The sequence below is a fragment of the Ciconia boyciana genome, chromosome 17, assembly GCF_034638445.1.
Source record: "Ciconia boyciana chromosome 17, ASM3463844v1, whole genome shotgun sequence".
Lineage (NCBI taxonomy): Eukaryota > Metazoa > Chordata > Aves > Ciconiiformes > Ciconiidae > Ciconia > Ciconia boyciana.
The window spans coordinates 6039036-6051112 of NC_132950.1; the positions used below are offsets into that span (position 1 = coordinate 6039036).

The 12077-nt window shown below is 57.5% G+C and overlaps 1 protein-coding gene across 1 annotated transcript in view; it reads right to left on the reverse strand.

The window, feature by feature from the left end:
* Window positions 1-5659: 5659 nt before the first annotated feature.
* The window catches only part of TMEM132E (transmembrane protein 132E), a 28391-nt gene continuing 21973 nt past the window's right edge, over window positions 5660-12077 (reverse strand). Inside the window, exons 6-9 of the mRNA XM_072882139.1 lie at window positions 8333-8538; window positions 7476-7755; window positions 7202-7393; window positions 5660-6688 (exon numbers count right to left, since the gene is read on the reverse strand). Coding sequence (XP_072738240.1) covers window positions 5660-6688; window positions 7202-7393; window positions 7476-7755; window positions 8333-8538 — 1707 coding nt within the window. The remainder of the gene's footprint in view (window positions 6689-7201; window positions 7394-7475; window positions 7756-8332; window positions 8539-12077) is intronic.

The following is a 12077-nucleotide window of genomic DNA, read 5'->3' on the forward strand; positions in this document are numbered from 1 at the left end:
TATCTTTACCGAGGCGCTTGAATGAAGGCCCAGAGCAGGTCTGGGGGAGCAGCCGCAGGAGCGGGGAGAACGGCTCTGTGCCAAACGAGGGGCCTGGTGCCGTAGGACCTGGCCGAGGTGGAGCACGCCCTGGGTGATGGAAGGATGGGGCTCATGGATGCCCACGTGGCTCTGTCCATGAGCTCCATCCTCCCATCACCCAAGGGTGCTTTGATTTTATTTACAGGGAATTTCTGGACATGCAGCGATTGCATGATGTCAGCTGAGGCAGAACATCCCATGGCTGCTCACCGACAACCTCCAAGAGGCGGCCAGTGCCTTGGGTCCGCAGACAGCTGGGGAAACTGAGGCAGTCCTGGAAAATCAAACCCTCTTTCCCCCTTTCTTGTGGCCTGGGTGCTGCGGTGTTTCGAAGCTCTACTGACCCAGCTGAAGCTGTTATCCAAGGTGTCCAGCCAAGGGTTTGGAAACCAGCTCTGGCTCCAGGAATTTATGAGAAGGTACAGAAAATTCCTGGAAAGGGCAGGGAAACCCTGGAAAGACCCCAGAGTTCCCAGCAAGCTGAGGGGAGTCCTGGAGAGCAGCAAAAGTCCCCAGCAAGCCCTGAAAACCTCCTAGACAGGCTCCCGTCCCACTGTCCCTGGAAAGTGCTGAGGCATTCCTAGAAAACACGGGGAAATTCATAGCAAGATCCTCGACCCGGGAACTGCTGTCCCCTGGCCGTTTCTGGTTTTCATGGACCTAAAACCTTGCGGAGACTCCCCGGTGCTCCCAAGTGTTTCGGGGCTCTGCAGCCTGCTCCCCACCCCAGGGCTCCCACCTGGGGGGCCGGATCCAGCCTCAGCTCCAGCTCCTCTCCCTGCGCAGGGAGCCCTTGCCCCGGGGGAATATTTTGGCAGCACGGAAGGACCCACGGTTGGCAGGAGGGGAACAGCTTCCCAGCGCAGAGGAGGAGCCCCAAAAGTTTCGGACGTGATGGGCTTTCCTATTCCTGCTCCCTGGAGCCACTCGGGAAGCCCGTCCTCAGCTCCGGCTGGTCTGGGGAGGAGAGCATCCCTCCTCTTTCCCCAGGGAGATATCTTCGCTGAGTCAGGCAAAAACACAGCCGAGAGCCCCCAGAAATAATGGTACAATTACCAAAGTAATTATCCTGGCGCTGTGCAAATCCTGCCCAGTTAATGTCAACAGCGAGGGAGGGGCAGCGCGCAGGTCCTGCCTTAATTAAACTTCCCCGGCCAGTCAGAGGAGATGGCTGCGGAGAGGCTCTTGTTATCGCTTGTATTCCCAGAAAATAAATTTCTTGCTGTTGGAAATATCTCTCCATCTCCCGTGATGTGGGGCAGCTCCACGCTCAGGAGCACGGAGGGTGGAAGCGGCATCATGGGGCAAAAGCAGGGATGGGAAAGCAACCGGGTCCCCCACAGCCCCTTCAGTTTTGGGATCCCTGTCCTGGTCTGAAAAGTCCCATCACGGGGACAGAGCCGCACGCGGAGGGGATGCAGCTGGAAGCATCTCAAGGGGAGCACAACAGGGATGTCCTGGGGTGGGACTGGGAAAACGGGGCCCTGAAAGCTGTTGCCGGTCGAGCGAAAACCCAAGGTACGAGAAAAATGATGGGGGAGATGATGGGGGTGGCTGGAGGATGAGGAGGGGGGAGACTGGGGCACGGCTGGGGCTGACCTCAGGGCAGGAAAATTCCCAGTTTTCACGCTCACTCCCTGCTTTCTCGCTGTTGCATGAAGGGGCTGGATGCTTTATGAGGTCTGATTTTTAAATTTTTTTTAAGAGCGTATCATTTTTTAAGGGGACCATTACGTTCTTGGGAAGGTGGCACGATCAGGGGGGCCAAGCATCCGTCGGGGTGCAGGGGTGCCTGTCCCCAGCTCTGCCTCCTCCTCACAGGTGGTTTGTGCAGCCTCACAACGCCGCATTAAAATGCAAATTTGTCCCTGCCTGCTGGGAGCAGATAGTAAAACGCTAAACAGGAAAGAGGCAGCGGAGAATAAACAGAGAGCAGCGCGAGAGGGGAGCGGGAATAGAGGGTTCTTTTTAATTATTTTTCCTCTTTCTTTTTCCTTCAGTGAGATTGGGCTGTTTGGTGGGGGTTTGTTTAATGGGATCTGAAGCAATCAGGGAGGAAGGTGCCGGTTTCAGACTAGCTGGGTGCTGGGGCGCGGGTGGCCGGTGGCCTGTCCTGGTGGGTGCCACCAGCCCCCGACACGAGGGTGGTCTGCAGCCCAAATCGCACTCTCTCCAACTGCTCTCTTGGGTCTTTTGGTTTTTTTTTTTTCAATTCCGTGTCCCACCTGCTCATTCCTGATGGGAAAAAATAAAAGCGCAGTAGTAGGAGTGAAGAGGAGCAGCTGGGAAAGGGACCAGGCACCGTCAGACTCCACTGGAGCCTTTACAGTGGTCCCATTTTCCTGGGGTTTGTCCCCAGCATTTTGCCCACTGCCTCCTGCTGCGCTTGCTGACAGGCTTCAAGGGCATCGGGAGCCCAAATAAATTGTTGGTGAGCTGCTTTTCTCCTGCTCCGAGTGCCCAGGGCGGGCTTTTGAGGGCTGGGATGGTGGGTGATGCTCAGGGGCAAGAGTGTGTGTGTGCGTGTTTATACGTGTATGTGCGTGCACATGCACGCCTTTACACCAGAGCAAAGCCCTTTGCATCAATCCATACAGGGACTACACGCATACATCATATATATATATATAGATATATAAAATAAATATATGCACACACAATATATATGCATATATATATGTATAAATATATACATATGTATGAACTATAAATATATACATGTTTCTATATCAATAAATAGATAGCTATACAGCTATATAGAAGGCTTTGCTCTCTTCATGCAAAAGCGAAGCTGGCCTGAGCAGGTCCCTCGCCCACCCGCTGCCCCTCGCCCCGCACCGCGCCGTCCCCACCAGCTGCAGGGAGGCAGGGATGCTGGCGGGGTGAAGCGCCTGGATGGAGGTGCCTGGGTGGGGAGAGCTGTGCTTCGGACATGAGCTGGGGATGCAGGGGCACGAGAGCATCATCAGCCCCTGCAAACAGCTCGGGCTCCCCTGGTCCATGGGCACTGCCTTCCCAAAGGCTCTTGGAGACCCGAGTTGGATCCGTCAGCTGAAATGGGAGGTGATGGGCTGGAAAAACCGCCGCTGATGCTTGGTGTCAAACCTTGGGCCCAGCTATAGCTGCTGAGTGCCAGGAGGAGGTGGTGGGCGAGCGGCCAGTGCTGCTCAGGGAGGCTGGTGGAAAGCAGCCAGAAGAAGGGGGGCAAAACCTGGTGGAGATTCAGCCGCAGGGACACCCCACGTCAAGCCCGGCCAAGCTACTTTGTCCCTGAACCCTGCCAGTCTGTGTGTCCCCACCTCCGCCTTCCACCTTCGCAGCCCCTGGGACACACTCACGGACCAGGAGTCGGGCGCTGCCATGTCTTATTACAATTATAAAATTTTATTTTACACTTTTACCTTTCCCCCCTCCTTTTCTTCCCTCTTTTTTTTTTTTTTAGCAAATATTCATATATGCTAATTTAACGAGGAGGTTTGGCAGTTCCAAGCAGGGAAGTCGGCTGTATTAATTTTACTGCTCAGAGCCACTATCAGCTCAGCAGCTCGTTCAGCCAGACCTGGGTCCTTTAGATAACAGGGCACAGTAAAACCTAACTGCATCATCTGCCTGGCCTTTGAGCACATCTCAATTCCCCCATATATATGTATATATAAAATCAGCATAGAGCTATCAGGTAAGTTTTAAGGCCACTCAGGGGAGAAATTTTCATAGCCCAAAATTGATAAACTCTTTAAAGAGGCTTTTGAAACACTGCACACCACCACGGACTGCTGCTTGCCTGCCAGGGAAACTGAGGCACGGGGGCCAGCGAGGATGGGGCTGCAGTATTGCCTGGTCCCTGACCACTGATCTTTGATCAGGCTGCCCAAGAGGGGAGGATTTTGGAGGGGGAGCCCCAAATCCAGTTTTGACCCCAAAGTGCTCATAGCTCAGGTGGGGGTCAAAGCTGAGCCATGCCTCCAGGACCCTGGCAGCGCGTGTCCTCTCCCCAGCAGACCCCGCACCCGCCAGGCCCATCACAGTGCTGCAATGCCTTTTGGTTTTGGCTTTTTGTTTCATTGTTTTTTTCTTTTCTGGTCTTTTATTTAAGAAAAAAAGAAAAAAAAAAAAAAAAAAGAGACACAGTGGTGGGTAACTTCTGATCCAGAAATAATCCGCTGCCAGCCTCCGCCTCCCTCCTCCACGGGGTGATGCCGGGGGGGGGTCCCCATCCCACACGCTCGGTGCCCACGGGTACGACTGCACAGCCCAGGACCCCCGGCCCTGGTACCCGAGTGTCCCCGCAAGGTTAACCTGGCTGAGGATGCTCTGTGCTGGGCTGGGAGATGGGGTGGCCCTGGGCTGCGGGGGGCTCTCGGGTGAGCCGGAGGGGCTGGGAGCTGCCACCAGCGTGGGGGGACCGGGGAGGCATTGGGTTATGGCAGTCAGAAGGCACCACAGAGGCTGAGCCTGGCTCCAGGCATCCCTGCTGGGCTGGCACTGGGTCCGGTTGTGGGTGTCCCCACCCAGGCTTGGGGGCAGTGGGAAGCCCCCGCACCACCTCCCAGTCCCGGAGCCACGTCCCAGCACTTTCAGGGCAGAAACCAGGGGCTGGCCCCGGAGGTCCCAGCAGGGCTGTTGGGTGGAGGGGCCCAGCACTGGCCCCACAGCTGGGAACAGAGGGAGAAGCAAGGGCAGGCAAGCTCACAGGCAGCGAGCTCGCTGGCCACCCCCAAACTGCCCTGCCCAGGGGCCACAGCCCTTCCCAGGCAGCACCGTGGGGGCAGAGGCAGCTGCCCGCGGTCCCCAAGGGATGCTCATGTGGCAAACATTACTGTCACCATCCCACAGGGCCCACACCAAAGGGAGTGGGGCGAGCCCGGCATTTGGGGCTGGGACGCAGCAGGTGATGGGGACAGCGGTGCCTCAGACCCATGGCCATGGGGCTCCAGCCCCCCAGCAGCCGCCCTCTTCTCCTGCCTCACCCAGCATCACCCGCAGTGTGGGGCAGTGGGCTCCAGCTGGGGGAGCCCCCCAACACCCCAACAGCCGTGGGGCAGCGAATCCCTGAACCAGCACTCACCTCCAAAATTGTGCAACTAAGTGCAGTGAAGGCAGCAGGGGTTGTCTTCAGGAAGCCCCCACCCACCACCTCCCCGCTGGGCTCCTGGGGGTCCAGAACATCTCTCTCCCTTCTTCCACCCTCTGCACAGCAGGACCCACAGCATCATCCTGCCCCCTTCGCTGTCGGACACACACCCCCAGGTTTTGACCCCATCCATCTCCTGCCCCCCAGCTCACCTCCCTCGCTGCCCCCTCGCCCCAGGCCGGCAGGGTGGGGGCTGTGCGTGTGCTGATGCCTCCCCTGGGAAAACCAGATGCTAAAGGGCAAGAAAAGAAAAAGGCCCCCTGGGCTGCCTTTCAAGGGGGTGAGGAGGATGCAAGATGTGCAGAAGAGGGAACGCGCAAGAGAGAGCCAAATTTGGGTCTCCAGCCCCGGGGAAGCAGCCGGCGTGGTGTGGCATGGCGTGACGTGGCACGGCGTGGCATGGCGTGGCAGCCCCCTCCCTCCCGCCCTGTCCCCTCTGCCCCTGCGTTAAGCGATCTCTTTGATTCTGCGGATGTAGTTGTGAAGCTCTTCGGGGTCTTGCAGCCCCATGTCCTGGCAGACCCACTCCAAGTCCTCCTCATCAGCAATGGGGATGGAGTTGTAGGCCAGCTCGTCAGAGGGCAGCGTGGCGAAGGTGGTGAACTTCACCCGCTTCCGTTTGGAGGTGGGCGAGTTGAGCGGGTCCTCGCTCTGGTCCCGCGTGGAGCCCCCCGAGGAACCGTCCCCACGACCATGGACCTGGCTCTGCACGCTGGTCTGCGAGCTCCCGCTGCTGTGGTGGTCCCCATGGCAGCAGGTCTGGACATTTTCCAAGGGGTTCCCGGGGCTCTCGGGCTGGGGGGAGAGGTCATTGTGAGCCCGCAAGGGCTGCCCGTTGCCCAAGAAGACCCAGTGGTGGGAATGGTCCATGTTGGTCTGGCCTTCAGGTGGGATGCGTTTGTGCCGATATTTCAGCACAAAGACAATGCAGTTGATGAGGAAGACCAAGATGGCCAGACAGAAGACACCCAGGAGGGCATACATGCCTATCTCCAGGTCCGTCAGCCCCCTGGTCACCTGGACAAAGCCAGTGGGGATAGTGGGGAAGTCCTCAGTGGGGTGAGACGCACTGGACATCCTACTGTCCTCGCTCGGCTCTGCTTTCCTCTCCACCTCTGCCCGCAGGGTGGTGCTTGCCCCTGTCTCCGCCAGCCCCGGCTTGCTGGACACGTGGTCGTAGTCATAGGTCGGGTCCTCCTCGGACCCAAAGTGGACCCGCACGCTGGCCAAGGCTGTGAAGAGCACACTCTTGCGCTTGGTCTTCTGGCAGCTCTCGCAGATGACCAGCTCGGCCCGCAGCAGCTCCCCCGCGCCCTCGCTCTCCGCCACCACCAAGGGGAACGCCCGGTCCTGGGTCACCGAGACCACCTTCTCGTCCAGGCTGCTCACCACCAGGTTGTAGTCCTTGGGGTCATAGAGGGAGAGGGGGGCCGTGGTGCCATCGCTGTAGGAAATCCACAGGCTCAGGAGCGCTTCCTGCGGGACCAACACAGGCACCGGTTGCCCAGCACGATGCCAGTCCCACCTGCACCCGTTTGTCCATCCCTCCTCCTTTGCATCCTTCTCTCCATCCAATTCACCCTTTATTCCTCCATCATCCATCTTGTTCCTTCCAACCATCACCTAGTTTTTCCCTTTTGCCTGTTCTTCCCTCGATTTTCCCCATGCTTGCCCAGGCTCACCCCAAATCCCAGCCCCAGAGGTGCCAGATGTGGCTACCAGAGCTGAGCTGGGAACTGTACAGGGAACTGTATTTCTTCCAGCCCCCTTTGTCCCCATGGTTGCGTCCTGTCCTCAGGCTGGGCAGGGTTGGTTCATAGGTCTGTGTGAAGGTTTCTGGGGTGCTTTGGGGGTCACCAGGGTGTCTGGAGGACAGCGGGTGCTGTCAGGGCCTGGGATGACTGTGGGCAGGATTTGGGAGGGGGGGGTTGTAGATGGAGCCCTCACCCCACCCCAAGCTCCCCACCGGGCCCCCCCCCCCGACCTCACCTGCTTGAAGAAGCTGAGGGTCTGCTGCACAGACGTCCGGGCAATGATGGTGTGGCTATTGCCGGGGCTGGGGTGGAGGGACAGCGAGAGGCTGGAGACCACCTGGGCCTTCAGGTCCGTGATGCTGACCTTCTCCTCTGCCACTGTCACCAGCGTCTCGCCCAGCACCGCCTCCATGAGCGGGGACACGACCTGCAGGGGACAAGGGTGCCCGTCACTGCCTGCCACCCTCAGCCAAACCGGCAGAGGGGGGGAAAGGCGGCCAGGGGGGTACCTTGAAGAGCGTGGTGCCCGGCTCCCTCCCGGCCAGCGTGAAGCTGTCCACCATGTGGGCCACCCGCGGGTCGTCCACGCGCATGAAGTCGCTGACCAGGTCGGTGACCTCCACCAGCCAGTCGGGCCCCAGCATGGTGACCACCTGCCCCGTGCCCTCGGCCGCCGTGGTGTGGAACTGGGTGAAGACCTGCAGCGTGGCATGTTGGTACTGCAGGGCACAGCCCCGGCTCTGCTTCCGCTCCTCTTCGTCCTCCTCATGCTCGCTGTCCCGCACTGACCTGCGGGATGGGGCAGTGGGTGGGCAGCTCCACCAAGCTCCCCCCTACCGTGGCTCTTCAGCCCCCCCAGGAAAGGAGAAGGGTGGCCAGGCAGGGAGAAGCACAGGGTCTCCCCAAGCATGGGAGAAAACTGGTGGCTCCTGGACAAAAAGATGCCTGTTGCCCGTGAGGTCTCTGAGGGCTTTAGCAGCACTTGGCAAGGGGAGTCACCAGCATCGCTGCCCCCTAATCAGCCAAGAGGACAAGATATCTCAGGTTGGGATGGACACCTGGAGGTCTCTAGAGCTCAAAGCAGGGCTAACTGGAGCTTTGACCATTGCCAAGGATAGATGTTCCCCACCAGTTCCAGCATTTGACCACCCTCATTGTGAAATTTTCCTCCTTCCATACAAACGTGCAACCTGTGTCCATGATCTCTCACTTTTTCACTGGGGACCCCTGAGATGACTCTGGCTCCACCATTTTTAAAACCTCCTCATTAAGTAGCTGAACAAGGCAATTAGACCCTCACCACCACCTTCATCTTGCTTTCTCCATGCTGGACAGACCCCAGGCACAGCAGCCCCGAAGCACACACCTCCTGTCCGGCAGGATGGGCACCCTCCAGCCCTTCACTTGGCTCAGCCGGGTGTCCGAGAGCTCGATGTGCAGTGGCAGTTTGGGCACCCACACCGTCATCTCCAGCGGGGCAGAGAGGTGCTCGTAGGTGAAGGTGACCCGGGCACTCATGGAGCCCCGCGACTCCTTCCCGCTGACGAAGACGTAGTCACAGCTGCTGGAGACCTGGGGGAGAAGGGAGAACGGGGGGTTGCAACGCTCCTGCAGACACACCAGGGATCCTGGCAGGAGGCTGCCCGGAGGACGGGAATTGTCGGAGGAGCAGAATTTCACCCGGCACGTACCAGGTTAAAGGTGGCCCCAGGAGCGGGGATGCTCTCTGCTCCCCTAGGTCCCCGCTCAGAGGCATGGACCCCCACACACCACGTCTGTAACGTGTATTTCCCCCGACCCAGCTCCTCTGCCAGCCCTTGCAGGCACCTTCATTTGGTGCTTCAGCTTCTTTGGCCCCCACACCAAACTCTACCCCGTTACCGCACTTGAGCTAGAAGCATGCACGGGTGCTTCACAGAGGTTGCAAACTGCTCATCCCGGACATTTGCTCCAAAATCTCCTCCAGCCATGCCCAGAGGGCACAGGCAGTGAGCATGGACCAGCCACACGCCCCTGTGCAGGTATCCACCGGTGCCTCGTCCCTGCCCCTTCTGCTAACCCCGGGAAGAGCTTCCCAGAGTCCATCTGAATGCTCACGTTCATCTTCTCTCTCTTTCTAATTCCCATTTATGCAAATGCCATTAGTTAAATTTGCTATAAAATAAATACATCCTGCGGGGGCCACTTATTACTGACCGATCCAAGCCAATTAAGGAGCTGAGAGGATGCCACTGCAGCATCGCCCGTGTTTCGGCTTTGGCTGTCAGAGTCAACAGCATCTTCTCCTTCCCAGCAAGGGTGGCAGGAGACAACCAGGCTGGGGAGGCTCCAGCCTCTCATCTGCAGTGGCTCCATGGCCCAACCCTGACCCCTTTCCACCCCGCCCCCCATCAGGAATTGCATCCAAGTTGTTTGTGTTTGCTGCTGGGGAAAAATAAAATCCGTTTGCTCAGCCAGCAGCACAGTCGTTCTCCCAGATGCACTGAGCATCTCAACAGCACAGAGAGGCTTATTTCCAAGAAGCTGCTATCCCACATGGATTCTCTGATGGCTGATAAGGGGTTGAGTCCATCCTGCACGGTAGCTGACAGCAGAGGTGATAGCATCACTGTTTATCTCCCCACCTCATCTTTGGGCATCTGTGGTCATTCGGCTGCAGGAACTTTGTATTTCCGAGCCCATGAGCAGGACCTGGCTTCTACAAGAGCTCTATGTTTCAGCTGCAGGAGCCCACCGTGAGGCACCCATGGTCCTTGGGGCCGGCAGAGGAGGCAGAGCCCAGGACCTGGGCTCCTTAGGAAGTCCCTGTTCCCCGGGCATGGGAGGGGAGTGCGATGCAGGAGGGTTTGTTCCTTGTCTTCCTATCAAAGATACCAGCTCAGCACGTCTGAAAAGACAATGTCATCTCTGGCAGGGCAGCATCTGAATAAAGACAAGCTCCTGGGTGAATCCTCCAGCAAAGGAGTGCTCTGGATATTGTGCCATTTATCACAATAAATATGATGGGCTGCTGCTTGCATTACCTTAGCTAATAAATTCCCCCAGCATCTTCTTCTGGAGACCACTTGCTTTGCAATTGGAGGGGTTGAAACTAAGATGACAAAAAATCCCAGCACATGACGCCTCTCCTGATGATGGAGTGACTGCAGATTAGCTTTTAAATGAAGTGCACGCTTGTTCGGAGAAACTTCCTGGATTTGCAGCAAGGTGTCGGGAAGCAAGAGGCTGAGGTCTGCCTGGGCTCCGAGCCAAGGCACCGCCAGCTCCAATTCTGCAGCCAGGAGCTCCCCCCTTGGCACGGCCTCAAGCATGGGATCTTGGGGACACGTCTTCTCCAAGGCCCTCGGGAGTGGGAAGAGCCACAGTGGCTGGTGGGACCCCATGTTGGCCACCCAGGAGTCCCAGCGGTGGCTGTGGGTGACCAGGGTCCCTGAGGTTCAGCCCCACTGAGCTGACTTGCTCCTGCTGGGTCCTCAAGCAGATGTGCATGGTGGGTTCCTAAGAAAGGTTCACATAGCAGGTGAGCTTGAGCATCTCCCATTGATCGTTGCTGGTGGCAGAGGTGGCCCTTCCACTCCCTACGTGTCCCTCAACACGTATGCAGTCCCCAAGGCCACAAGGCAGGGAAGGGGGATTATTTGTACGCTACCTTGGGTGATGAGGTCCTTCTCTCTGGGCTGAGCACAGGCATTCATAGAATCATAGAATTGTTTAGGTTGTGAAAGACCTTAAAGATCATCAAGTCCAACCGTAAACCTAGCACTGCCAAGTCCACCACTACACCATGTCCCTAAGCACCACATCTACACGTCTTTTAAATACCTCCAGGGATGGTGACTCAACCACTTCCCTGGGCAGCCTGTCCCAATGCTTGACAACCCTTTCGGTGAACAAATCTTTCCTAAGATCCAATCTAAACCTCCCCTGGCGCAACTTGAGGCCATTTCCTCTTGTCCTATCACTTGTGACCTGGGAGAAGAGACCGACACCCACAACAACCCCAGTTCCCTCAGCCGCTCCCCATCAGCCTTGTGCTCCAGACCCTTCACCGGCTTCGTTGCCCTTCTCTGGACACGCTCCAGCACCTCAATGTCTCTCTTGGAGTGAGGGGCTCAACACTGAACACAGCATTCGAGGTGCGGCCTCACCAGTGCTGAGTACAGGGGGACGATCACTTCCCTACTCCTGCTGGCCACACTATTTCTGATACAAGCCAGGAAGCCATTGGCTTTCTTGGCCCCTTGGGCACACTGCTGGCTCATATTCAGGCAGCTGTTGACCAACACTCCCAGGTCCTTCTCTGCTGGGCAGCTTTCCAGCCACTCTTCCCCAAGCCTGTAGCATTGCATGGGGTTGCTGTGGCCCAAGTGCAGGACCTTGCACTGAGCCTTGGTGAACCTCATACAGTTAACCTCAGCCTATCGATCCAGACTGTCCAGGTCCCTCTGTAGAGCCTTCCTACCCTCCAGCAGATCAACACTCCCGCACAACTTGGTGTCATCTGCAACCTTACCGAGGGTGCACTCGATCCCTTCGTCCGGATCATTGATAAAGATATTAAACAGGACTGGCCCCAGCACAGAGCCCTGGGGGACACCACTTGTGACCGGCCGCCAACTGGAGTAAACCCCATTCACCACCACTCTTTGGGCCTGGTCATCCAGCCAGTTCTTTACCCAGCGAAGAGTACACCTGTCCAAGCCATGAGCAGCCAGTTTCTCCAGGAGAATGCTGTGGGAAACAATGCCAAAGGCTTTACTGAACTCTAGATAGACAACATCCACAGCCTTCCCCTCATCCACTAAGCGGGTCACCTTGTCGTAGAAGGAGATCAGGTTGGTCAAGCAGGACCTGCCTTTCCTAAACCCATGCTGACTGGGCCTGATCACCTGGTTGTCCTGTACGTGCCACATGGCACTCAGGATGATCTGCTCCATCAGCTTCCCCGGCACCGACGTCAGGCTGACAGGCCTGTAGTTCCCCAGGTCCTCCTTCCAGCCGTTCTTGTAGATGGGTGTCACATTTGCTAATCTCCAGTCAACTGGGACCTCCCCGGTTAGCCAGGACTGCTGGTAAATGATGGAAAGGGGCTTGGTGAGCACTTCTGCCAG